This window comes from Oncorhynchus gorbuscha, linkage group LG10 (genome assembly GCF_021184085.1).
Source record: "Oncorhynchus gorbuscha isolate QuinsamMale2020 ecotype Even-year linkage group LG10, OgorEven_v1.0, whole genome shotgun sequence".
Lineage (NCBI taxonomy): Eukaryota > Metazoa > Chordata > Actinopteri > Salmoniformes > Salmonidae > Oncorhynchus > Oncorhynchus gorbuscha.
This window is the reverse complement of record NC_060182.1, coordinates 73,031,109-73,057,064: the sequence shown is the minus strand read 5'-3', so window position 1 is coordinate 73,057,064 and position 25,956 is coordinate 73,031,109. Positions and strand designations below refer to the sequence as shown.

Genomic DNA, 25,956 nt, shown 5'->3' with positions numbered 1-25,956 from the left:
TCCTCAGGTTGTTTTTGTCATGAATAATCGATCATATTTCAACTGGACAATAGCTTCGTCAATAGAAAAGGAAAAACAAGAAAGGCGAGCTCTCGGGATCACGCAGGACACATCTCTGGAAATTTCCACTGGCCTCTCATTGAAAGTGGTGTTTCTCCCTCATTTTTTTGAGTAAAATCCTGAAACAATGCCTAAAGACTGGCCTCATGTAGTGGAAGCCATAGGAATCGTGAACTGCTTCATAAGTCTTTGTATGGTGGATAGGCTTTCAATGGAAAAACAAAATAATAGCACTTCATGGATGGATTCTTCTCAGGTTGTAGCCTGCCATATCAGTTCTGTTATACTCACATACATTATTTTAACCGTTCTGGAAACTTTAGAGTGTTTTCTATCCAAATCTACTAATTATATGCATACCCTAGCTTCTAGGCCTGAGTAGCAGGCAGTTTACTTTGGGCACCTCAGTCATCCAAACTTCCGAATACTGCCCCCTATCCCAAAAAAGTTGACCCTCGCAAGGCTGCTGGCCCAGAAGGCATCCCTAGCCGCGTCCTCGGAGCATGTGCAGACCAGCAGGCTGGTGTGTTTACGGACATATTCAGTCGCTCTCTATCCGAGTCTGCTGTCCCCACATGCTTCAAGATTGCCTTCTTGGGTACAGGAACAATGGTGGCAAAGACAACTGAACTAAATTACTATCGCCCCATATTACGCCCTGTCATCATGAAGTGCTTTGATTGACATGTCAAGGATCACATCACTTCCACCTTCCCGGCCATCCTAGACACACTTCAGTTTGCATACCGCCCCAACAGGTCCACAGACGATACGATCGCTATGACGCTACCCTATCCCATCTGGACAAGAGGAATACCCAAGTAAGAATGCTGTTCATTGACTACAGCTCAGCATTCAACCCCATACATCGAACCCTCCAAGCTCATCATCAAGCACGAGGCCCTGGGTCTCAATCCCGCCCTGTGCAATTGGGTCCTGGACTTTGACGGGCCGCCCCAGGTGGTGATGGTAGGAAACAACATCTCCACTTCGTTGACCCTCAACACTGGGGCCCCACAAGAGTGCATGATCAGCCCCCTCCTGTACTCCCTGTTCATCCACGACTGCGTGGCCATTCACACCTTCAACTCAATCATCAAGTTTGCAGACAACAGTAGTGTGCTTGATTGCCAACAACGACAAGACAACCTACAGGGAGGAGGTCAGGGCACTCGGAGGGTGGGTTTAGGAAAACAACATCTCACTCAACAAAACAAAAGGAGATGATCGTGGACTTCAGTAAACAGCAGAAGGAGAACCCACCTATCCACATCGAAGGGACAGCAGTGGAGAAGGTGGAAAGTTAAATTCCTCTGCATACACATCACGGACAAACTGAAAAGGTCCACCCACGCAGATAGTGTGGGTGGACCTCAGGAGGCTAAAGAAATTTGTCTTGTGCATCAGTAAAAGTTTGTCAGGGTTTTGGGTGACAATCGAGAGCATCCTGTCAGGCTGTATTACAGCCTGGTATGGCAACTGCACCGCCTTCAAGTGCAAGGCTCTCGCTGCCTGTTCACACCGCTACCACCCAGAAGTCGAGGTCAGTACAGGTGTGTCAAAGCTGCGACAGAGCGACTGAAAAACAGCTTCTATCTCAAGGCCATCAAAAATACAGATAAACTCTAGGTAGATAGTGTGGTCTACAGCTTATCATGAGATACTCTACCTCAGGCTAGGAATAGCTTGAGACTTCCTTAGATATTGTGCACCAGCTGTTATTTACCAAAATACATAGTCCACCGCCCCTTGTCTTACCAGACGCCGCTGTTCTGTCCTGCCAGTGTAGTGTATAACCAGCCAGCTGTATGTTGACTGTCGTCGTTCAGCCACGACTCCGTGAAGCATAAGATATTACCGTTTTGAATGTCCAAATTGTCCAAAGATTGCACGTTTGCTAGCATAATGGAAGAAAGTGGGGGTTTATTCGATCGCCTACGAATTCTCAGAAGGCAGCCCACCCTCCAGCCCCTTTTTCTCTGCCTCCTCTTCACGCAAATCACAGGGATCTGAGCCTGTTCCCGAGAAAGCAGTATATCGTTCACGTTGGGCTTGTCAGACGCTTTAAAGGAAAAAAAGGATTCTGCCAGTCCGCGGTGAGGTTTCGCAGTCCTGATGTCCAGAATTTATTTTCGGTCATAAGAGACGGTAGCGGCAACATTATATACAAAATAAGTTACAAAAATAAGTTGCAAATAAACAAACAAAAAAACATAAATCGGTTGGGGGCATGTAAAACATCTGCCTTCTTCTCCAGCTCCATTTTAGGCAATGTACACTGTGCAAATACATAAATAATTTATCTCATTACAGGTTAGGCACACATATGTTCCAGAATATGGGAGCAGGAAAAAAACACTTCCCTGTGGAACACAGAGTGCAGTACTGTATGGGCCATAAATGTACCAGACATGAGCAGCCAGTACAAGGTGTTCTGTTCAACTGCAGCACACTAGGTAGGTAAAGACTATAGAGCCCTTACTGTGTTATTCTACTGAGCATGTCTAAGATTAACTTGATGTCATTGGTAAAATATTGACAAGTAACCCAGCTGGATACGTCATGGATATGAATGGCGTAGAGAGTCCTTGTGAGAGATGAGGTCCAGCTACAATTTGTATTGTTAAGATATGAAGTACTGTAACTCCCACTCAAAGAAGACAGAGAACTATGGAGTGAAGATAGAGTGTAGTCTGGGGCAGCTGAGGTATACATAGTAAGCTGTGTCTAGGAGCCAGAGTTAACCCATCACTCCACACTGCTCGATTTTCATTCACATTTAAGTAGGCCAGCGAGGGTTCAAACAACTAAAGCAGAGTAGGCTCTGGGTGGTAGAACAGCTCTGGCATCCAGATGGCCATTCACACTGTGCTTCCTGTGTTACAATCAATTTAACCTCTCACACTCATAACGTTAGGGCGCTGCTGCCCTCAACAGGACAATCTAGGCATTTTATTTATGTATTTTATTTCACCTTTATTTAACCAGGTAGGCAAGTTGAGAACAAGTTCTCAATTACAATTGCGACCTGGCCAAGATAAAGCAAAGTAGTTTGACACATACAACAACATGGAGTAAAACAAACATACAGTCAATAATACAGTAGAGAAATAAGTCTATATACAATGTGAGCAAATGAGGTGAGATAAGGGATGTAAAGGCAAACAAGGCCATGGTGGCGAAGTAAATACAATATAGCAAGTAAAACACTGGAATGGTAGATTTGCAGTGGAAGAATGTGCAAAGTAGAGATAGAAATAATGGGGTGCAAAGGAGCAAAATAAATAAATACAGTAGGGGATGAGGTAGTTGTTTGGGCTAAATTATAGATGGGCTATGTACAGATGCAGTAATCTGTGAGCTGCTCTGACAGTTGGTGCTTAAAGCTAGTGAGGGAGATAAGTGTTTCCAGTTTCAGAGATTTTTGTAGTTCGTTCCAGTCATTGGCAGCAGAGTATTGGAGAAGGAGAGGCGGCCAAAGGGAGAATTGCCTTTGGGGGTGACCAGAGAAATATACCTGCTGGAGTGCGTGCTACAGGTGGGTGCTGCTATGGTGACCAGCGAGCTGAGATAAGGGGGGACTTTACCTAGCAGGGTCTTGTAGATGACCTGGAGCCAGTGGGTTTGGCGGCGAGTATGAAGCGAAGGCCAGCCAATGAGAGCGTACAGGTCGCAGTGGTGGGTAGTATATGGGGCTTTGGTGACAAAACTGATGGCACTGTGATAGACTGCATCCAATTTATTGAGTAGGGTATTGGAGGCTATTTTGTAAATGACATCGCCGAAGTCGAGGATCGGTAGGATGGTCAGTTTTACAAGGGTATGTTTGGCAGCATGAGTGAAGGATGCTTTGTTTCGAAATAGGAAGCCAAGTCTAGATTTAACTTTGGATTGGAGATGTTTGATGTGAGTCTGGAAGGAGAGTTTACAGTCTAACCAGACACCTAGGTATTTGTAGTTGTCCACATATTCTAAGTCAGAACCGTCCAGAGTAGTGATGCTGGACGGGCAGGCGGGTGCAGGATCGGTTGAAGAGCATGCATTTAGTTTTACTCGTTTTTAAGAGCAGTTGAAGGCCATGGAAGGAGAGTTGTATGGCATTGAAGCTCGTCTGGAGGGTTGTTAACACAGTGTCCAAAGAAGGGCCAGAAGTATACAGAATGGTGTCGTCTGCGTAGAGGTGGATCAGAGACTCACCAGCAGCAAGAACGACATCATTGATGTATACAGAAAAGAGAATCCCACTGCGCCACCTGGGAGGCCCTGGTCATCTTTTCATTGATAAATGCGGTGGTTTACCAATGCCACCATCTGTCCACTGTTTCTGGTTGACGTCGCTCTGATATCCAATGATGGTTCATCATGCAGAGGCCGCAGAGAATCCATATTTAAACATTTCATATAATTTCACGCCATGCTGTTATCCTGAACAAAAATATAAACGCAACATAAGTGTTGGTTTCATGAGCTGAAATAAGAGCTCAAAATGTTCCATATGCAGAAAAAGGATTTCAATTTTTTTGCAAATTTGTTTCTCAAGAATTGAACCATGTGGCAACCCCCTAGAGACTGCAAACGGCCCGGACAACAGGCCCTCCGATTTGACACACTGAACTTTATCAGAGAAGTAGTTGGTGAACCAGACGAGGCAATCATTTGAGAAACCAAGGCTATCGAGTCTTCCGATGATTGACAAGAGTCGAAAGCCTTGGCCAGGTCAATTAATACGGCTGCACAGTAATGTTTCTTATCGATGGAGGTTAAGACATCGTTTAGGACCTTGAGCGTGGCTGAGGTGCACCATGACCAGCTCTGAAACCAGATTGCATAGCATAGAAGGTGCGGTGGGATTCAAAATGGTCGGTGATCTGTTTGTTGACTTGGCTTTCGAAGACCTTAGAAAGGCAGGGTAGGATAGATTTAGGTCTGTAGCAGTTTGGGTCAAGAGTGTCCCCACCTTTGAAGAGGGGGATGACCGCAGCTGCTTTACAATCTTTGGGAATCTCAGACGACACGAAAGAGAGGTTGAACAGGCTAGTAATAGGGGTTGCAACAGTTTCGGCAGATCATTTTAGAAAGTAAGGGTCCAGATTGTCTAGCCCGGCTGATTTGTAGGGATCCAGATTTTGCAGTTCTTTCAGAACATCAGCTGACTGGATTTGGGAGAAGGAGAAATAGGGAAGGCTTGGGCGAGTTGCTGTGGGGGGTGCAGTGCTGTTGACCGGGGTAGGGGTAGCCAGGTGGAAAGCATGGCCAGCCGTAGAAAAATGCTTATTGAAATTCTCAATTATAGTGGATTTTTCGGTGGTGAGTTTCCTATCCTCAGTGCAGTGGGCAGCTGGGAGGAGGTGTTCTTATTCTCCATGGACTTTACAGTGTCCCAGAACTTTTTTGATCTTGTGTTGCAGGAAGCACATTTCTGCTTGAAAAAGCTAGCCTTGGCTTTTCTAACTGCATTACAGCAAATATATATATATATATAGTGTGACTGCAGTCAACTGTAAATGTAAGAATGTGTGCGTGTCTCACCAGTGTCTGAAAGCAACAGTAGAGCTGAGTGAGGTAGGGGTGGCAGCCAGCTAGTGATAGCACTCTCTTCTCTGTCATAGTGCACTCAACATCATCATCCTGCAGAATTATGTCCTTCTTCAGCACCTTAACTGCGAACACCCGCTCACTGCTGTTCAACCGAGCCAGCATCACCTGAAATAAGAATAAACCACACACACGGTACTAACCCAACTCCAAACCCTCACACAGTCCCTTGTGGTATCGCTCTATAGTGTATCACTATTGTCTCACCTTGCCGAAGCTGCCCTTCCCCAACACCTGTAGGAAGGTGAAGTCAGTGATACCAAGCCGTCTGGTCTGCTGCTGAGGGTTTCCACTCTCCCTCCTCACACTGAGGGCCCGCTCCTGGCCCTGCCCACCAGAGGACTGGGTGACAACAGAGTATGTATGTAATGTATGTACAGTTGAAGTCAGAAGTTTACATACACCTTAGCCAAATACATTTAAAAACTCACTTTTTCACACAATTCCTGATATTTAATTCCCTTTCTTAGGTCCGTTAGGATCACCACTTTATTTTATGAATGTGAAATGTCAGAATAATAGTAGAGAGAATGATATATTTAAACTTCTATTTCTTTCATCACAATCCCAGTGGGTCAGAAGTTTACATACACTCAATAAGTATTTGGTAGCATTGCCTTTAAATTGTTTAACTTGGGTCAAACATTTTGGGTAGCCTTCCACAAGCTTCCCAAAATAAGTTGGGTGAATTTTGGCCCATTCCTCCTGACAGAGCCGGTGTAACCGAGTTAGGTTTGTAGGCCTCCATGCTCGCACACGCTTTTTCAGTTCTGCCCACATATTTTCTTTAGGATTGAGGTCAGGGTTTTGTGATGGCCACTCCAATAACTTGACTTTGATGTCCTTAAGCCATTTTGCCACAACTTTGAAAGTATGTTTGGCGTCATTGTCCATTTGGGAGACCCATTTTGCAACCAAGCTATAACTTCCTGACTGATGTCTTGAAATGTTGATTCAATATATCCACATCATTTTACTGCCTCATGATGCCATCTATTTTGTCAAGTTCACCAGACCCTCTTGCAGCAAAGCACCCCCACAACATGATGCTGCGACCCCCGTGCTTCACGTTTGGGATGGCTTTCTACGACTTGGAAGCCTCCCCCTTTTTCCTCCAAACATAACAATGGTCATTATGGCCAAACAGTTCTATTTTTGTTTCATCAGACCAGAGGACATTTCTCCAAAAAGTACGAACTTTGTCCCCATGTGCAGTTTCAAACCGTAGTCTGGCTTTTTTATGGCAGTTTTGGAGCAGTGGCTTCTTCCTTGCTGAGCGACCTTTCAGGTTATGTCGATATACAGTGGGGCAAAAAAGTATTTAGTCAGCCACCAATTGTGCAAGTTCACCCACTTAAAAAGATGAGAGGCCTGTAACTTTCATCATAGGTATACTTCAACTATGACAGACAAAATTATAATTTTTTTCTCTCCAGAAAATCACATTGTAGGATTTTTTATGAATTTATTTGCAAATGATGGTGGAAAATAAGTATTTGGTCAATAACAAAAGTTCCTCAATACTTTGTTATATAACCTTTGTTGGCAATGACAGAGGTCACACGTTTTCTGTCAGTCTTCACAAGGTTTTCACACACTGTTGCTGGTATTTTGGCCCATTCCTCCATCCAGATCTCCTCTAGAGCAGTGATGTTTTGGGGCTGTTGCTGGGCAACACGGACTTTCAACTCCCTCCAAAGATTTTCTATGGGGTTGAGATCTGGAGACTGGCTAGGCCACTCCAGGACCTTGAAATGCTTCTTACGAAGCCACTCCTTTGTCCGGGCGGTGTGTTTGGGATCATTGTCATGCTGAAAGACCCAGCCACGTTTCATTTACATTTACATTTAAGTCATTTAGCAGACGCTCTTATCCAGAGCGACTTACATCTTCAATGCCCTTGCTGATGGAAGGAGGTTTTCACTCAAAATCTCATGATACATGGCCCCATTCATTATTTCCTTTACACGGATCAGTCGTCCTGGTCCCTTTGCAGAAAAACAGCCCCAACGCATGATGTTTCCACCCCCATGCTTCACAGTAGGTATGGTGTTCTTTGGATGCTACTCAGCATTCTTTGTCCTACAAACACGACAAGTTGAGTTTTTACCAAAAAGTTATATTTTGGTTTCATCTGACCATATGACATTCTCCCAATCTTCTTCTGGATCATCTAAATGCTCTCTAGCAAACTTCAGACGGGCCTGGACACGTACTGGCTTAAGCAGGGGGACACGTCAGGCACAGCAGGATTTGAGTCCCTGGCGGCGTAGTGTGTTAATGATGGTAGGCTTTGTTACTTTGGTCCCAGCTCTCTGCATGTCATTCACTAGGTCCCCCCGTGTGGTTCTGGGATTTTTGCACACCGTTCTTGTGATAATTTTGACCCCACGGGGTGAGATCTTGCATGGAGCTCCAGATCGAGGGAGATTATCAGTGGTCTTGTATGTCTTCCATTTCCTAATAACTGCTCCCACAGTTGATTTCTTCAAACCAAGCTGCTTACCTATTGCAGATTCAGTCTTCCCAGCCTGGTGCAGGTATACAATTTTGTTTCTGGTGTCCTTTGACAGCTCTTTGGTCTTTGCCATAGTGGAGTTTGGAGTGTGACTGTTTGAGGTTGTGGACAGGTGTCTATTATACAGGTAACGAGTGGAGGGCAGAGGAGCCTCTAAGGTCTGTGAGAGCCAGAAATCTTGCTTGTTTGTAGGTGACCAAATACTTATTTTCCTTCCTGAGCGGTATGACGGCTGCATGGTCCCATGGTGTTTATACTTGCGTACTATTTGTACAGATGAATGTGGTACCTTCTGGCGTTTGGAAATTGCTCCGAAGTATCAACCAGACTTGTGGAGGTCTACAATTTGTTCTTCTGAGGTCTTGGATGATTTATTTTGATTTTCCCATGATGTCAAGCAAAGAGGCACTGAGTTTGAAGGTAGGCCTTGAAATACATCCACACGTACACCTCCAATTGACTCAAATGATGACAATTAGCATATCAGAAGCTTCGAAAGCCATGACATCATTTTTTGGAATTTTCCAAGCTGTTTAAAGGCACAGTCAACTTGGTGTATGTAAACTTCTGACCCACTGGACTTGTGTTACAGTGAATTAGGTATAAATGAAATAATCTGTCCCCATGTCTGTAAACAATTGTTGGAAAAATGCCTTGTGTCATGCATAAAGTAGATGTCCTAACCGACTTGCCAAAACTATAGTTTGTTACAGGAAATTTGTGAAGTGGTTGAAAAACGAGTTTTTGCCTCCCGGGTGGCGCAGTGGTCTAGGGCACTGCATCACTCACCAGAGACTCTGGGTTTGCGCCCAGGCTCTGTCGCAGCCGGCCGCAACCGGGAGGTCCATGGGGCGACGCACAATTGGCCTTGCGTCGTCCGGGTTAGGGAGGGTTTGGCCGATAGGGATATCCTTGTCTCATCGTGCACTAGCGACTCCTGTGGCGGGATGGGTGCAGTGCACGCTAACCAGGTCGCCATGTGCACGGTGTTTCCTCTGACACATTGGTGCGGCTGGCTTCCGGGTTGGATGCGCGCTGTGTTAAGAAGCAGTGCGGCTTGGTTGGGTTGCGTTTCGGAGGATGCATGGCTTTCGACCTTCGTCTCTCCCGAGCCCGTACGGGAGTTGTAGCGATGAGACAAGATAGTAACTACTAACAATTGGATACCACGAAATTGGGGAGGAAAGGGGGGTAAAAAATGTAAAAAGAAAAAAAAAGAAAACGAGTTTTAATGACTCCAACATTAGTTTATATAAACTGTATGTGTATGTATCTAAGTACGTGTGTGTATCAGTTGAGGCTGCTGAGGGGATAACAGATCATAATAATGTCTGGAACAGAGCAAATGGAATGGCATCAAACACATGGAAACCATTTGTTTAATACCATTCCACGTATACCAGTCCAGCCATTACAACGAGCCTGTCCTCCCCAATTAAGGTGCCACCAACCTCCTGTGGTTTGTATGTGTGGGTTAACTTGGCACACTATTTCTTCCTCTCCCGCTCTCTCTTTTCATCTAGTTAGCATACCAGTGAGTTGCGTTTGGAGAGCCCCCCAGCCTGCAGCCCCATCTCTGCCAGCTTGTTGGCCAGCTCCACACTGTTGACCCCACAGCTGGGTGCTACGTTGCCCTTACAGCGGATGTGTACGTTCATCTTACAGACTGCAGAGGACAGACACACAACAGACAGGAAGTACAGGTAAATAAGCCATGAAAATGGAACACCTGCCTATAAACATCTGAGAGAGCAAGAATATAAGAGAAATTAGAGAAAGAATCTTACTCTTGCAGTGTAGTCCCTGTCTGACAAGGCCCCACAGTAGAGAACCACAGTGGTCACAGAAGGTGGGAGCCTTAAAGTTGTGGATGTTAAACTTATGGGGGACGTTGATACTGAAGCCTTGATTGGTGGTCTGTGAATGATAATTTATCAGAATGTCATCACATTGGCCCAGTGGTATAAGTTACTTAAGTAAACAATACTTTAAAGGACTACTTAAGTAGTTTTTTTTGGGGGGGGTGTATCTGTACTTGACTATTTATGGAAACGTTTACTTTACTACATTTCTAAAGATAATAATGTAATTTTTACTCCATACATTTTCCCTGACACCCAAAAGTACTCGTTACATTTTGACAGAAAAATGGTCCAATTCACACACTTATCAAGATAACATCCATGGTCATCCCTGCTGCTTCTGATCTGGCAGACTCATTAAACACAAATGCTTTGTTTGTAAATTATGTTGGAGTGTGCCCCTGGCTATTGTAAAAAAAAAATTGTGCTGTCTGGTTTGCTTAATATAAGGAACTTGAAATTAATCATACTTTTACATTTGATACTTCAGTATATTTTAGCAATTACATTTACTTTTGATACTTAAGTATATTTATAACCAAATATTTTTATATTTTTCTCAAGTAGTATTTTACTGGGTTACTTTTACTTAAGTCATTTTCTATTAATTAGGTATGTTTACTTTTACTCAAGTATGACAATTGAGTACTTTTTCCACCACTGCATTGACCTCGGTTTGAATGGGAGACCATGTAAATACTGTATGTTATAAACCACACAGCCAACAGGTAGCAGTGTGTGCTCAAGCAAACCATCACATGGCATGGCATTGTGCCAGTTTGCTTCAGCAGAAAACTATCCTGCAGCAACAGGAAATGTGAATTATTATGTGGATTATAATGAATGGGGAAAATAAAGGGAAAATAAAGTCTGAAATTTCAAAGTGGAAATTACAAACTTCAGAAGCCTTTTTAAACCTGCATTGCAGTTCTCCTGCAACAGGATGATCAAATTAAGATCCTGCATCTGTATTCAGTAGCTTGATGTTGTTCACCCACAACAACTCAGCACAAACAGCATCCGGGGCAGGGTCCCGGACTGACACAGTTCCTGAATAAAGATATTTTCATCTACATCTGAAGGCCATCTGACTGGATCTGTATCTATCAGCTGATGCACAATGTACCTGTAGAACAGCCGATTTTGACTCTGGAATCCCCCGGATAGTCGAAATAGTGTATTTCAGGTACAAAGACAACTTTTTGTCTTTGCATTGTCAAAACACATTCCATTGATGAGAGAGTGATTTTTGGAATGTGGAGGGGTGGGTGTTCTAGTAATGACATGACAGAGCTGTTACAGCATTATTGTAGTGTAATAGGGGTATGGTGTTAAAGTTAAAATGGCTCGTCTCTGTATGTTGTCTCACCGGCTCCTTGACCGGCTTCTTCATGCGTGGACACACCGTGACAACCAACTGATGACATCGCTTGTGAACCACACAAGTGCATACTGGAAAACAGACAGAGAATTAATCAAAACAACAATCAAACCATGTTTTTCATTAACACAGCCGTTAAGTGTGAAAGAAACAGCCGTTAAGTGTGACAAAGGCATCAGCTTCCTGCTGAAATACTAGGGATTTTTATAAATTGTTTGAGAAAGACCATGTGGCTTAATTATTTGAGATAGAGGCCGGGCACTGTGAGATGATTGGGTTTTGGGTTCAGCAGCTCAATAATAAAAACAGGCCGTGTGAGAGAGAGCTCAGCCTCTGTGGCGTAGCACTGACTTCCTTTCTGAGTGGGCTGGTGGTCACAGAAATGGTGTGAATAAGAGTGAGAGAAAAGAAAGACTGGGGGTTTGAGCAGAAAGAAAGACTCAAGAAAGAAAACAGTGAAAAGGAGAAAAAGGGTCACTCACCTTGGCATTGGTAACCCTGCTTCCCAAAAACACCCCTGTAACAGAAGACCTGACAGTCAGGAATCATGCAAAGCATACTGTTTACATATGAAATCTATTGTAACTGGCTGTTTCTATTATAAACCATCGACAATACTATCACTATGTGTAACACGTTAGATGAACTCTATGAGGTGAGGGCAGTGGAGTGTGAGTGGTCTTGTATTACTACCCTTGTGGGTACCAGAAATCCTCAAACGTCTCCACAAGGACAGTAAATCAAGGAACATTCTCCCAAAGACTATTTTCAATATAGGGATTAGGCTTAGGGTTACAATTAGGGATAGGAGTTAAGGTTAGTGTAGTGTTAGGGTACCAGAATGGAAATCAATTTTAGGTCCCCTCAAGAATAGTAAAACATATGTTGTGTGCGTGTGTGTGTGTGTGTGTGTGTGTGTGTGTGTGTGTGTGTGTGTCCTTACCAGATGAACTCTTTGCAGTGGAAGCAGAAGGTGGGCTGCCGTAGGAATGTGGACATGAACTTGTGTCCGTTGACCTGGTGAATTTTGCGTTTCACGGCCCCCTGCCTCTTCCTGTTGAACTGCTTAAACACCTTCACATTCCCCGTGGCGTCATCTTAGAACATGGGAACAGAATGGGATGGGGGTCAGACAGTATTGGGATTCCAACTGCAAGCTCTGAACCTTTACACCAGATCATTGCAGCGAGCTAGCTGCTATCCGAGTGGCTACTCCAGGCTACCCCGCCGATCCATCACGACTGGTCTACCGATGTAACCGTCCGAGGGGGTCTCAACAGGCTATTCTGTCACGATGTCGCCGAAGAACCATCTACTAGCCTCAGCCCGCTAGCTTTTCTGAACACTGTGTCCCCTGCTCGCCTAGCGTAGTAGTGACTACCGAACAGCACCCTGACTCACCTATTGCTGCTCTTTTGACCCTATGATCACAGCTACACAGCGGATGCCCCCTGGACTGTTTCAATAACACGGTACCTCATTTTGTTACCCGTCGGCCCCAGCCTTAAACTCAGGCCCTGTATGTCCTAACCAACCTGCTCTGCCCATTCATCGCCATTTACCCGTTGTTGTCTTAGCTCTCCTGATCAACAACTGTGTTTGCTTTATGCCTCTCTCTAATGTCAATATGCCTTGTTTACTGCTGTCTTGGCTAGTTCTTACGGTTTTATTTCAGCCCTCAGTCCCACTCAAAATGCCTTAGATAGCTCATTTGTCCCACCCCACACACATGCGGAGTCCTCACCTGGCTTAACTGGTGCCTCAAGAGACAAAACCTCTCTCATCGTCACTCAACGCCTAGGTTTACCTCCACTGTACTCACATCCTACCATACCATTGTCTGAACATCATGCCCTGAATCTATTCTACCACTCCCGGAAATCTGCTCCTTTTATTCTCTGTCCCCAATGCAATAGACGACCAGTTTTTATAGCCTTCAGCCGTACCCTTATCCTACTCTGTTCCTCTGGTGATGTAGAGGTTAACCCAGGCCCTGTAGCCCCCAGTTCCACTCCTATTCACCAGGTGCTATCTTTTGTTGACTTCTGTAAAAGTCTAGGTTTCATGCATGTTAACATCAGAAGCCTTCTCCCTAAGTTTGTTTTATTCACTGCTTTAGCACACACACATCTTGCTCCAAGATGGCATAGCAGTCAGACGTCTTTTGTCCTCGTCTTGCCGTGTCCCATATATATATATATATATATATATTTACAACTTTTTTCGCATACCTTTTATATATATATATATATATATATATATATATATACACGTTTTATTTTCCATAAACTCATCTTCAAAACACTCTCCTGCAACCCGCCTCACCAATTTATATTTAAAAAAAAGAAAGTATTATTTACCTCAAATCTGTAATCCTCCATAGAAACTAACCAGAAGCTAGCCAGAAGCTAATCCAGAAGCTAGCCTGAAGCTAACCAGAAGCTAATCAGAAGCTAGTTAGCTTCTTTACTGGCTAATTGTTAGTATTCAGCTAACCACGATTTGTGGTCATCAGCTATCCTTTAGCTCAAATCTATCACCAGTTTTGTACGGCGCGGCTCGGACCGGAACATATCGGACCTATTTTTCTCTGCATGTCCCCGGATTTCAACCGCTAACTCTGGACATTTATACCTGGATCCCGCAGGTAGCTAGCTGCTATCCGTGTGACTATCGGCTTATGTTGATTCCGGAGTAAACATCAATCATTCCGGAGCGAGCCAGCTGAAGAGTTCCATCAGTCACTCCTGGCCTACAATCACCTATCCGGACCCGTTTTACTGCCAACGCCGAGCCCCACCGGGCCTTCACAACTGGACTACCAACGTTATCTACCCGAGGGAGTTATCCGGCTGGCTCCTCCGTCGCGACGTTACCTGAACGCCCATCTGCGGTCTGCTAATCGTTAGCTGTCTTATCGGCTGCTATCTGAATAGGCCTATTGGACAATTTTTTTCTTTTTTTCTTCTTGGGCCTCTATATCTATTGTTTTTTGTAAAAATTGATTCATCCCCTCTACCACACAGAACCCCACTAATCCTACCGACGGAAACGCACGAGGTGGCTAAAAACAGACCTCCATCCTATGCTAGCTTGCTACCGATTGCCCGGCTAGCTGTCTGTACATTATACCTTAAAGCTATTTTATCGCCCCCAGAAACTTCCTTTAACTCTCTGTTCCAGACGTTCTATGATGACCAATTCTTATTGCTTTTAGCCGTAACCGTATCCTACTCCTCCTCTGTTCCTCTGGCAATGTAGAGGTGAATCCAGGCCCTGCAGTGGCTAGCTCCACTCCTATTCCCCAGGCACTCTCTTTTGATGATGTCTGTAACCGTAATTTCTTGGTTTCATGCATGTTAACATTAGAAGCCTCCTCCCTAAGTTTGTTTTATTCACTGCTTTAGCACACTCTGCCAACCCGGATGTTCTAGCTTTGTCTGAATCCTGGCTTAGGAAGACCACCAAAAATTCTGAAATTTTCATCCCAAACTACAACATTTTCAGACAAGATAGAACTGCCAAAGGGGGCGGTGTTACAATCTACTGCAAAGATAGCCTGCAGAGATCTGTCCTACTATCCAGGTCTGTACAAAAAACTATTTCAACTTCTACTTTTAAAAATCCACCTCTCTAAAAACAAGTCTCTCACCGTTGCCGCCTGCTATAGACCACCCTCTGCCCCCAGCTGTGCTCTGGACACCATATGTGAACTGATTGCTCCCCATCTATCTTCAGAGCTCATGCTGCTAGGCGACCTAAACTGGAACATGCTTAACACCCTAGCCATCCTACAATCTAGCTTGATGCTATCAATCTCACACAAATGATCAATGAAGCTACCAGGTACCCCCCCCCCCCAAAGCCTTAAACACGGGCACCCTCATAGATATCATCCTAACCAACTTGCCCTTTAACCAGTTGAAGCTAGGGGGGCGCTATTTCATTATTGGATTAAAAAAAACGTGCCCGTTTTAAGCGCAATATTTTGTCACAAAAAGATGCTCGACTATGCATATAATTGCCAGCTTTGGAAAGAAAACACTCTGACGTTTTCAAAACTGCATAGATATTATCTGTGCGTGCCCCAGAACTGATCTTACAGGCGAAACCAAGATGCAACCTCGAGCAGGATTTTTGAGGCTCTGTTTTCCATTGTCTCCTTATATGGCTGTGAAAGCGCCACAAATTAGCCTGCCCTTTCTATCGTTTCTCCAAGTTGTCTGCAGCATTGTGACGTATTTGTAGGCATATCATTGGAAGATTGGCCATAAGAGACTACATTTACCAGGGGTCCGCCCAGTGTCCTTTGTTGAAATTGTTGCGTAATCTCCAAGCTGCTCGCATTCATCCATGTGATTGAGACAGAGAGGAGACTTCCAGGAATGATATATCATGAAGAGATATGTGAAAAACTCCTTGAGGATTGATTCTAAACAACGTTTACCATGTTTCAGTCGATATTATGGAGTTAATGTGGAAGAAAGTTTGGCGTTTGGATGAATTAATTTTCTTTTTTTTTGGTAGCCAAACATGACACAGAAAACGGACTGATTTCTCCTGCACAACTAATCCTTCAAGAAAACTGAACATTTCCTATCTAACTGAGAGTCTCCTCATTGAAAACATCCGCAGTTCTTCAAAAGGTAAATGATTTATTGAATGTTTTTGCTGGTTTTTGTGGAAATGTTGCCTGCTAATGCTAACGCTAAATGCTAATGCTAAATGCTAACGCTAAACACTAAATGCTAAATGCTAGTTTGCTATGGTTGAGAAGCATATTTTGAAAATCTGAGATGACAGTGTTGTTAACAAAAGGCTAAGCTTGAGAGCAAATAGATTAATTTCATTTCATTTGCGATTTTCATGAATAGTTAACGTTGCGTTATGGTAATGAGCTTGAGGCTGTATTCATGATCCCGGATCCGGGATGGCTCGACTCAAGAAGTTAAATACACCTCTGCTGTCTTCAACCAAGATCTCAGCGATCACTGCCTCATTGCCTGCATCTGTAATGGGTCAGCGGTCAAACGACCTCCACTCATCACTGTCAAACGCTCCCTGAAACACTTCAGCGAGCAGGCCTTTCTAATCGACTTGGCCGGGTTATCCTGGAAGGATATTGATCTCATCCCGTCAGTAGAGGATGCCTGGTTATTTTCTTTAAATGCCTTCCTAACAATCTTAAATAAACATGCCCCATTCAAGAAATTTAGAACCAGGAACAGATATAGCCCTTGGTTCTCCACAGACCTGACTGCCCTTAACCAACACAAAAACATCCTATGGCGTTCTGCATTAGCATCGAACAGCCCCCGTGATATGCGGCTGTTCAGGGAAGCTAGAAACCATTATACACAGGCAGTTCGAAAAGCCAAGGCTAGCTTTTTCAAGCAGAAATTTGCTTCCTGCAACACTAACTCCAAAAAGTTCTGGGACACTGTAAAGTCCATGGAGAATAAGAACACCTCCTCCCAGCTGCCCACTGCACTGAAGATAGGAAACACTGTTACCACTGATAAATCCACCATAATTGAGAATTTCAATAAGCATTTTTCTATGGCTGCCATGCTTTCCACCGGTCAACAGCACTGCACCCCCCACAGCAACTCGCCCAAGCCTTCCCCATTTCTCCTTCTCCCAAATCCAGTCAGCTGATGTTCTGAAAGAACTGCAAAATCTGGATTCCTACAAATCAGCCGGGCTAGACAATCTGGACCCTTACTTTCTAAAATGATCTGCCGAAACTGTTGCAACCCCTATTACTAACCTGTTCAACCTCTCTTTCGTGTCGTCTGAGATTCCCAAAGATTGGAAAGCAGCTGTGGTCATTCCCCTCTTCAAAGGGGGGGACACTCTTGACACAAACTGCTACAGACCTATATCTATACTACCCTGCCTTCTGTAGCTCAGTTGGTAGAGCATGGCGCTTGTAACGCCAGGGTAGTGGGTTCGATTCCCGGGACCACCCATACGTAGAATGTATGCACACATGACTGTAAGTCGCTTTGGATAAAAGCGTCTGCTAAATGGCATATATATATTATATATATATAAGATCTTCGAAAGCCAAGTCAACAAACAGATTACCGACCATTTCAAATCTCACCATACCTTCTATGCTATGCAATCTGGTTTTAGAGCTGGTCATGGGTGCACCTCAGCCACGCTCAAGGTGCTAAACGATATCTTAACCTCCATCGATAAGAAACATTACTGTGCAGCCGGCAGACTCGACAGCCTTGGTTTCTCAAATGATTGCCTCGCCTGATTCACCAACTACTATTTCAGTGTGTCAAATCGGAGGGTCTGCTGTCCGGACCTCTGGCAGTCTCTATGGGGGTGCCACAGGGTTCAATTCTTGGACCGACTCTCTTCTCTGTATACATCAATGAGGTCACTCTTGCTGCTGGTGAGTCTCTGATCCACCTCTACGCAGACGACACCATTCTGTATACTTCTGGCCCTTCTTTGGACACTGTTAACAACCCTCCAGGCAAGCTTCAATGCCATACAGCTCTCCGTCCGTTGCCTCCAATTGCTCTTAAATACAAGTAAAACTAAATGCATGCTCTTCAACCGATCGCTGCCTGCACCTGCCCGCCTGTCCAACATCACTACTCTGGACGGCTCTGACATCAAACATCTCCAATCCAAAGTTAAATCTAGAATTGGCTTCCTATTTCGCAACAAAGCATCCTTCACTCATGCTGCCAAACATACCCTTGTAAAACTGACAATCCTACCAATCCTCGACTTCGGCGATGTTATTTACAAAATAGCCTCCAATACCCTACTCAACAAATTGGATGCAGTCTGTCACCAAAGCCCCACCTCTGGCCTGCTCGCCTCCCTACCACTGAGGAAGTACAGTTCCCGCTCAGCCCAGTCAAAACTGTTCGCTGCTCTGGCCCCCCAATGGTGGAACAAACTCCCTCACGACGCCAGGACAGCGGAGTCAATCACCACCTTCCGGAGACACCTGAAACCCCACCTCTTTAAGGAATACCTAGGATAGGATAAAGTAATCCTTCTCACACCCCCCTCCCTTAAAAGATTTAGATGCACTATTGTAAAGTGGCTGTTCCACTGGATGTCATAAGGTGAATGCACCAATTTGTAAGTCGCTCTGGATAAGAGCGTCTGCTAAATGACTTAAAATGTAAAATGTAAATATTTACAACCCACCATTGCGACCTGTACGCTCTCATTGGCTTGCCCTCGCTTCATACTCGTCGCCATACCCACTGGCTCCATGTCATCTACAAGACCCTGCTAGGTAAAGTCCCCCCTTATCTCAGCTCGCTTGTCACCATAGCATCACCCACCTGTAGCACGCGCTCCAGCAGGTATTTCTCTCTGGTCACCCCCAAAACCAATTCTTTCTTTGGCTGCCTCTCCTTCCAGTTCTCTGCTGCCAATGACTGGAACGAACTACAAAAATCTCTGAAACTGGAAACCACCGAAATAATCAAGAATTTCAATAAGCTTTTATTTTTTTTTACGGTTGGCCATGCATTCCACCTGGCTACCCCTATCCTGGCCAACATCTCTGCCCCCCCCCCCCCCAGAAACTTGCCCAGGCCTCCCCCATTTCTCCTTCACTCAAATCCAGATAGTTTATGTTCTGAAAGAGCTGCAAAATCTGGACCCCTGCTGGGCAAGACAATTGTGGACCCTCTCTAAAATGTTCTGCTGCAATTGTTGCAACCCCTATTACTGGCCTGTTCAACCTCTTTCGTATCGTCTGAGATCCCCAAAGATTGGAAAGCAGCCGTAGTCATCCACCTCTTCAAAGTGGGAGACACTCTAGACAAAAACTTTTGTAGACCTATATCTATCCTACACTGCCTTTCTAAAGTCTTCGAAAGCAAAGTCAACAAACAGATCACCGAACATTTCGAATCCCACCGTACCTTCTCCGCTCTGCAATCTGGTTACCGAGCGGGTCATGGGTGCACCTCAGCCACACTCAAGGTCCTAAACTATATAACTAGAGTTCGGCCAATTAATCGGAATGGCCGATTAATTAGGGCCGATTTTGGACACCGATTTGGCAGATTTCTTTTAAATATATTTTTTTACACCTTTATTTAACTAGGCAAGTCAGTTCAGAACACATTCTTATTTTCAATGACGTCCTAGGAACGGTGGGTTAACTGCCTTGTTCAGGGACAGAATGATAGATTTTTACCTTGTCAGCTCGGGGATTCAATCTTGCAACCAAACAGTTAACTAGTCCAATGCTCTAACCACCTGATTACATTGCACTCCACAAGGAGCCTGCCTGTTACACGAATGCAGTAAGCCAAGGTAAGTTGCTAGTTAGCATTAAACTTATCTTTAAAAAAACAATCAATCATAATCACTAGTTAACTACACATGGTTGATGATATTACTAGTTTATCTAGCGTGTCCTGCGTTGCATATAATCAATGCGGTGCATATTTGTGAAAAATGACTGTCGTTTCTCCAATGCGTACCAAACCATAAACATCAATTCCTTTCTTAAAATCATTACACAGAAGAATATACACTGCTCAAAAAAATAAAGGGAACACATAAACAAACAATGTAACTCCAAGTCAAATCAAATCAAATTTTATTTGTCACATACACATGGTTAGCAGATGTTAATGCGAGTGTAGCGAAATGCTTGTGCTTCTAGTTCCGACAATGCAGTGATAACCAACAAGTAATCTAACTAACAATTCCAAAACTACTGTCTTATACACAGTGTAAGGGGATAAGGAACATGTACATAAGGATATATGAATGAGTGATGGTACAGAGCAGCATACAGTAGATGGTATCGAGTACAGTATATACATATGAGATGAGTGTGTAGACAAAGTAAACAAAGTGGCATAGTTAAAGTGGCTAGTGATACATGTGTTACATAAGGATGCAGTTGATGATGTAGAGTACAGTATATACATATGCATATGAGATGAATAATGTAGGGTAAGTAACATTATATAAGGTAGCATTGTTTAAAGTGGCTAGTGATATATTTACATCATTTCCCATCAATTCCCATTATTAAAATGGCTGGAGTTGGGTCAGTGTCAATGACAGTGTGTTGGCAGCAGCCACTCAGTGTTAGTGGTGGCTGTTTAACAGTCTGATGGCCTTGAGATAGAAGCTGTTTTTCAGTCTCTCGGTCCCAGCTTTGATGCACCTGTACTGACCTCGCCTTCTGGATGATAGCGGGGTGAACAGGCAGTGGTTCGGGTGGTTGATGTCCTTGATGATCTTTATGGCCTTCCTGTAACAGCGGGTGGTGTAGGTGTCCTGGAGGGCAGGTAGTTTGCCCCCGGTGATGCGTTGTGCAGTCCTCACTACCCTCTGGAGAGCCTTACGGTTGAGGGCGGAGCAGTTGCCGTACCAGGCGGTGATACAGCCCGCCAGGATGCTCTCGATTGTGCATCTGTAGAAGTTTGTGAGTGCTTTTGGTGACAAGCCGAATTTCTTCAGCCTCCTGAGGTTGAATAGGCGCTGCTGCGCCTTCTTCACGACGCTGTCAGTGTGAGTGGACCAATTCAGTTTGTCTGTGATGTGTATGCCGAGGAACTTAAAACTAGCTACCCTCTCCACTACTGTTCCATCGATGTGGATAGGGGGTGTTCCCTCTGCTGTTTCCTGAAGTCCACAATCATCTCCTTAGTTTTGTTGACGTTGAGTGTGAGGTTATTTTCCTGACACCACACTCCGAGGGCCCTCACCTCCTCCCTGTAGGCCGTCTCGTCGTTGTTGGTAATCAAGCCTACCACTGTTGTGTCGTCCGCAAACTTGATGATTGAGTTGGAGGCGTGCGTGGCCACGCAGTCGTGGGTGAACAGGGAGTACAGGAGAGGGCTCAGAACGCACCCTTGTGGGGCCCCGTGTTGAGGATCAGCGGGGAGGAGATGTTGTTGCCTACCCTCACCACCTGGGGGCGGCCCGTCAGGAAGTCCAGTACCCAGTTGCACAGGGCGGGGTCGAGACCCAGGGTCTCGAGCTTGATGACGAGCTTGGAGGGTACTATGGTGTTGAATGCCGAGCTGTAGTCGATGAACAGCATTCTCACATAGGTATTCCTCTTGTCCAGGTGGGTTAGGGCAGTGTGCAGTGTGGTTGAGATTGCATCGTCTGTGGACCTATTTGGGCGGTAAGCAAATTGGAGTGGGTCTAGGGTGTCAGGTAGGGTGGAGGTGATATGGTCCTTGACTAGTCTCTCAAAGCACTTCATGATGACGGAAGTGAGTGCTACGGGGCGGTAGTCGTTTAGCTCAGTTACCTTAGCTTTCTTGGGAACAGGAACAATGGTGGCCCTCTTGAAGCATGTGGGAACAGCAGACTGGTATAGGGATTGATTGAATATGTCCGTAAACACACCGGCCAGCTGGTCTGCGCATGCTCTGAGGGCGCGGCTGGGGATGCCGTCTGGGCCTGCAGCCTTGCGAGGGTTAACACGTTTAAATGTCTTACTCACCTCGGCTGCAGTGAAGGAGAGACCGCATGTTTCCGTTGCAGGCCGTGTCAGTGGCACTGTATTGTCCTCAAAGCGGGCAAAAAGTTATTTAGTCTGCCTGGGAGCAAGACATCCTGGTCCGTGACTGGGCTGGATTTCATCTTGTAGTCCGTGATTGACTGTAGACCCTGCCACATGCCTCTTGTGTCTGAGCCATTGAATTGAGATTCCACTTTGTCTCTGTACTGACGCTTAGCTTGTTTAATAGCCTTACGGAGGGAATAGCTGCACTGTTTGTATTCAGTCATGTTGCCAGACACCTTGCCCTGATTAAAAGCAGTGGTTCGCGCTTTCAGTTTCACGCGAATGCTGCCATCAATCCACGGTTTCTGGTTAGGGAATGTTTTTATCGTTGCTATGGGAACGACATCTTCGACGCACGTTCTAATGAACTCGCACACCGAATCAGCGTATTCGTCAATATTCCCATCTGACGCAATACGAAACATGTCCCAGTCCGCGTGATGGAAGCAGTCTTGGAGTGTAGAGTCAGCTTGGTCTGACCAGCGTTGGACAGACCTCAGCGTGGGAGCCTCTTGTTTTAATTTCTGCCTGTAGGCAGGGATCAGCAAAATGGAGTCGTGGTCAGCTTTTCCGAAAGGGGGCGGGGCAGGGCCTTATATGCGTCGCGGAAGTTAGAGTAACAATGATCCAAGGTTTTACCACCCCTGGTTGCGCAATCGATATGCTGATAAAATTTAGGGAGTCTTGTTTTCAGATTGGCTTTGTTAAAATCCCCAGCTACAATGAATGCAGCCTCCGGATAAATGTTTTCCAGTTTGCAAAGAGTTAAATAAAGTTCGTTCAGAGCCATCGATGTGTCTGCTTGGGGGGGATATATACGGCTGTGATTATAATCGAAGAGAATTCTCTTGGAAGATAATGCGGTCTACATTTGATTGTGAGGAATTCTAAATCAGGTGAACAGAAGGATTTGAGTTCCTGTATGTTTCCTTCATCACACCATGTCCCGTTAGTCATGAGGCATACGCCCCCGCCACTCTTCTTACCAGAGAGATGTTTGTTTCTGTCGGCGCGATGCGTGGAGAAACCCGTTGGCTGCACCGCCCTGGATAGCGTTTTCCCAGTAAGCCATGTCTCCGTAAAGCAAAGAACGTTGCAGTCTCTGATGTCCCTCTGGAATGCCACCCTTGCTCAGATTTCATCAACCTTGTTGTCGAGAGACTGGACATTGGCAAGAAGAATACTGGGAAGTGGTGCGCGATGTGCCCTTTTTCGGAGTCTGACCAGAACACCGCCGCGTTTCCCTCTTTTTCGGAGTCGTTTCCTTGGGTCGCTGCATGCGATCCATTCCGTTGTCCTGTTTGTAAGGCAGAACACAGGATCCGCGTCGCGGAAAACATATTCTTGGTCGTACTGATGGTGAGTTGACGCTGATCTTATATTCAGTAGTTCTTCTCGACTGTATGTAATGAAACCTAAGATGACCTGGGGTACTAATGTAAGAAATAACACGTAAAAAAACAAAAAACTGCATAGTTTCCTAGGAACTCGAAGCGAGGCGGCCATCTCAGTCGGCGCCGGAAGTCAATCACACTTCTGTGCAATCAAACTGTCCACTTAGGAAGCAACACTGATTGACAATAAATTTCACATGCTTGGATTGGAGATGCTTAATGTGAGTCTAGAAGGAGAGTTTACAGTCTAACCAGACACCTAGGTATTTGTAGTTGTCCACATATTCTAAGTCAGAACCGTCCAGAGTAGTGATGCTAGACTGGCGGGCGGGTGCGGGCAGCAATCGGTAGAAGATCATGCATCTAGTTTTACTTGCATTTAAGAGAGGTTGGAGGCCACGGAAGGAGTGTTGCTTACAGCCCAACACCGTGCAGGACGTTTGGCATTTGCCAGAGAACATCAGATTGGCAAATTCGCCACTGGCGCCCTGTGCTCTTCACAGATCACAGATGAAAGCAGGTTCACGCCATGGAGAACGTTCTGCTGCCTACAACATCCTCCAGCATGACCGGTTTGGCGGTGGGTCAGTCATGGTGTGGGATGGCATTTCTTTGGGGGGCTGCACAGCCCTCCATGTGCTCGCCAGAGGTAGCCTGACTGCCATTAGGTACCGAGATGAGGTCCCCAGACCCCTTGTGAGACCATATGCTGGTGCGGTTGGACCTGGGTTCCTCCTAATGCAAGACAATGCTAGACCTCATGTGGCTGGAGTGTGTCAGCAGTTCCTGCAAGAGGAAGGCATTGATGCTATGGACTGGCCCGCCTGTTCCCCAGACCTGAATCCAATTGAGCACATCTGGGACATCATGTCTCGCTCCATCCACCGACGCCACGTTGCACCAGACTGTCCAGGAGTTGTTGGATGCTTCAGTCCAGGTCTGGGAGGAGATCCCTCAGGAGACCATCCGCCACCTCATCAGGAGCATGCCCAGGTGTTGTAGGGAGGTCATACAGGCACGTGGAGGCCACACACACTGAGCCTCATTTTGACTTGTTTTAAGGACATTACATCAAAGTTGGATCAGCCTGTAGTGTGGTTTTCCACTTTAATTTTGAGTGTGACTCCAAATCCAGACCTCCATGGGTTGATAAATTTGATTTCCATTGATAGTTTGTGTGATTTTGTTGTCAGCAAATTCAACTATGTAAAGAAAAAAGTATTTAATAAGAATATTTCATTCATTCAGATCTAGGATGTGTTATTTTAGTGTTCCCTTAATTTTTTTGAGCAGTATTTTTAAACCTTCATATTTAGCTCAAATAAATCCAGGTTAGCAAACAAGATTAACCAGGTGAAATTGTGTCACTTCTCTAGCGTTCATTGTGACATAATATTGACAGTTGTGCAATGTAACAGGAATATTTATACTTATGGATGCCACCCATTCGGTAAATATTTATTTACGTTTAGTATTTCACTGAAAGACTAAACGTCTTGTTTTTGAGATGATAGTTTCTGGATTCGACTATATTAATGACCTAAGGGCTCGTATTTCTGCATGTTATTATGTTATAACTAAGTCTATGATTTGATAGAGCACTGAGTGGTGGTAGGCACCAGCAGGTTCGTAAGCATTCATTCAAACAGCACTTAAGTGCGTTTTGCCAGCAGCTCTTCGCAATGCTTCAAGCATTGCGCTGTTTATGACTTCAAGCCTATCAACTCCTGAGATTAGGCTGGTGTAACCGATGTGAAATGGCTAGCTAGTTAGCGGGGTGCGAGATAATAGCATTTCAAACGTCCCTCACTCTGAGACTTGGAGTGGTTGTTCCCCTTGCTCTGCATGGGTAACACTGCTTCGAGCCCAGGTAGGAGCATGTGTTCCTGATTCGAGCCCAGGTAGGAGCAAGGAGAGGGACGGAAGCTATACTGTTACACTGGCAAAACTAAAGTGCCTATAAGAATATCCAATAGTCAAAGGTTAAAGAAATACAAATGGTATATAAAGAAATAGTCCTGTAATTCCTATAATAACTACAACCTAAAACTTATTACCTGGGAATATTGAAGACTCATGTTAAAAGGAACCACCAGCTTTCATATGTTCTCATGTTCTGAGCAAGGAACTTAAACGTTAGCTTTCTTACATGGCACATATTGCACTTTTACTTTCTTCTCCAACACTAGGTTTTTGCATTATTTAAACCAAATTGAACTTGTTTCATTGTTTATTTGAGGCTAAATTGATTTTATTGATGTATTATATTAAGTTAAAATAAGTGTTCATCCAGTATTGTTGTAATTGTAATTTTTACAAAGAAAATATATTTTTATTTATTTATTTTAAATCTGCCGATTAATCGGCGACGGCTTTTTTTGGACATCCAATAATAGGTATCGGTGTTGAAAAATCATAATCGGTCGACCTCTAATCATAACCACCATTGATAAAAGACAATACTGTGCAGCCGTCTTCATCGACCTGGCCAAGGCTTTCCACTCTGTCAATCACTGCATTTTTATCGACAGACTCAACAGCCATGGTTTCTCAAATGACTGCCTTGTCTGGTTCATCAACTGCTTCTCAGAGAGTTCAGTGTGTCAAAT

At 44.7% G+C, this 25,956-nt stretch overlaps 1 protein-coding gene across 4 annotated transcripts in view; it reads right to left on the bottom strand.

Annotated features, from left to right (window-relative positions):
• Positions 1-25,956, bottom strand: part of prkcha (protein kinase C, eta, a) — a 62,387-nt gene that overhangs the window by 14,999 nt on the left and 21,432 nt on the right. For all 4 annotated transcript variants that reach the window (XR_006841024.1, XM_046366972.1, XM_046366971.1 and 1 more), the window contains 7 exons: positions 12,360-12,513; positions 11,899-11,933; positions 11,405-11,487; positions 9,961-10,090; positions 9,706-9,839; positions 5,863-5,997; positions 5,590-5,763 (listed from right to left, as the gene is read on the bottom strand). Coding sequence is in view for 3 of the 4 variants with exons in the window: in XM_046366972.1 (XP_046222928.1) it covers positions 5,590-5,763; positions 5,863-5,997; positions 9,706-9,839; positions 9,961-10,090; positions 11,405-11,487; positions 11,899-11,933; positions 12,360-12,513 (845 nt within the window). In the remaining variant the exon portion in view is untranslated. The remainder of the gene's footprint in view (positions 1-5,589; positions 5,764-5,862; positions 5,998-9,705; positions 9,840-9,960; positions 10,091-11,404; positions 11,488-11,898; positions 11,934-12,359; positions 12,514-25,956) is intronic.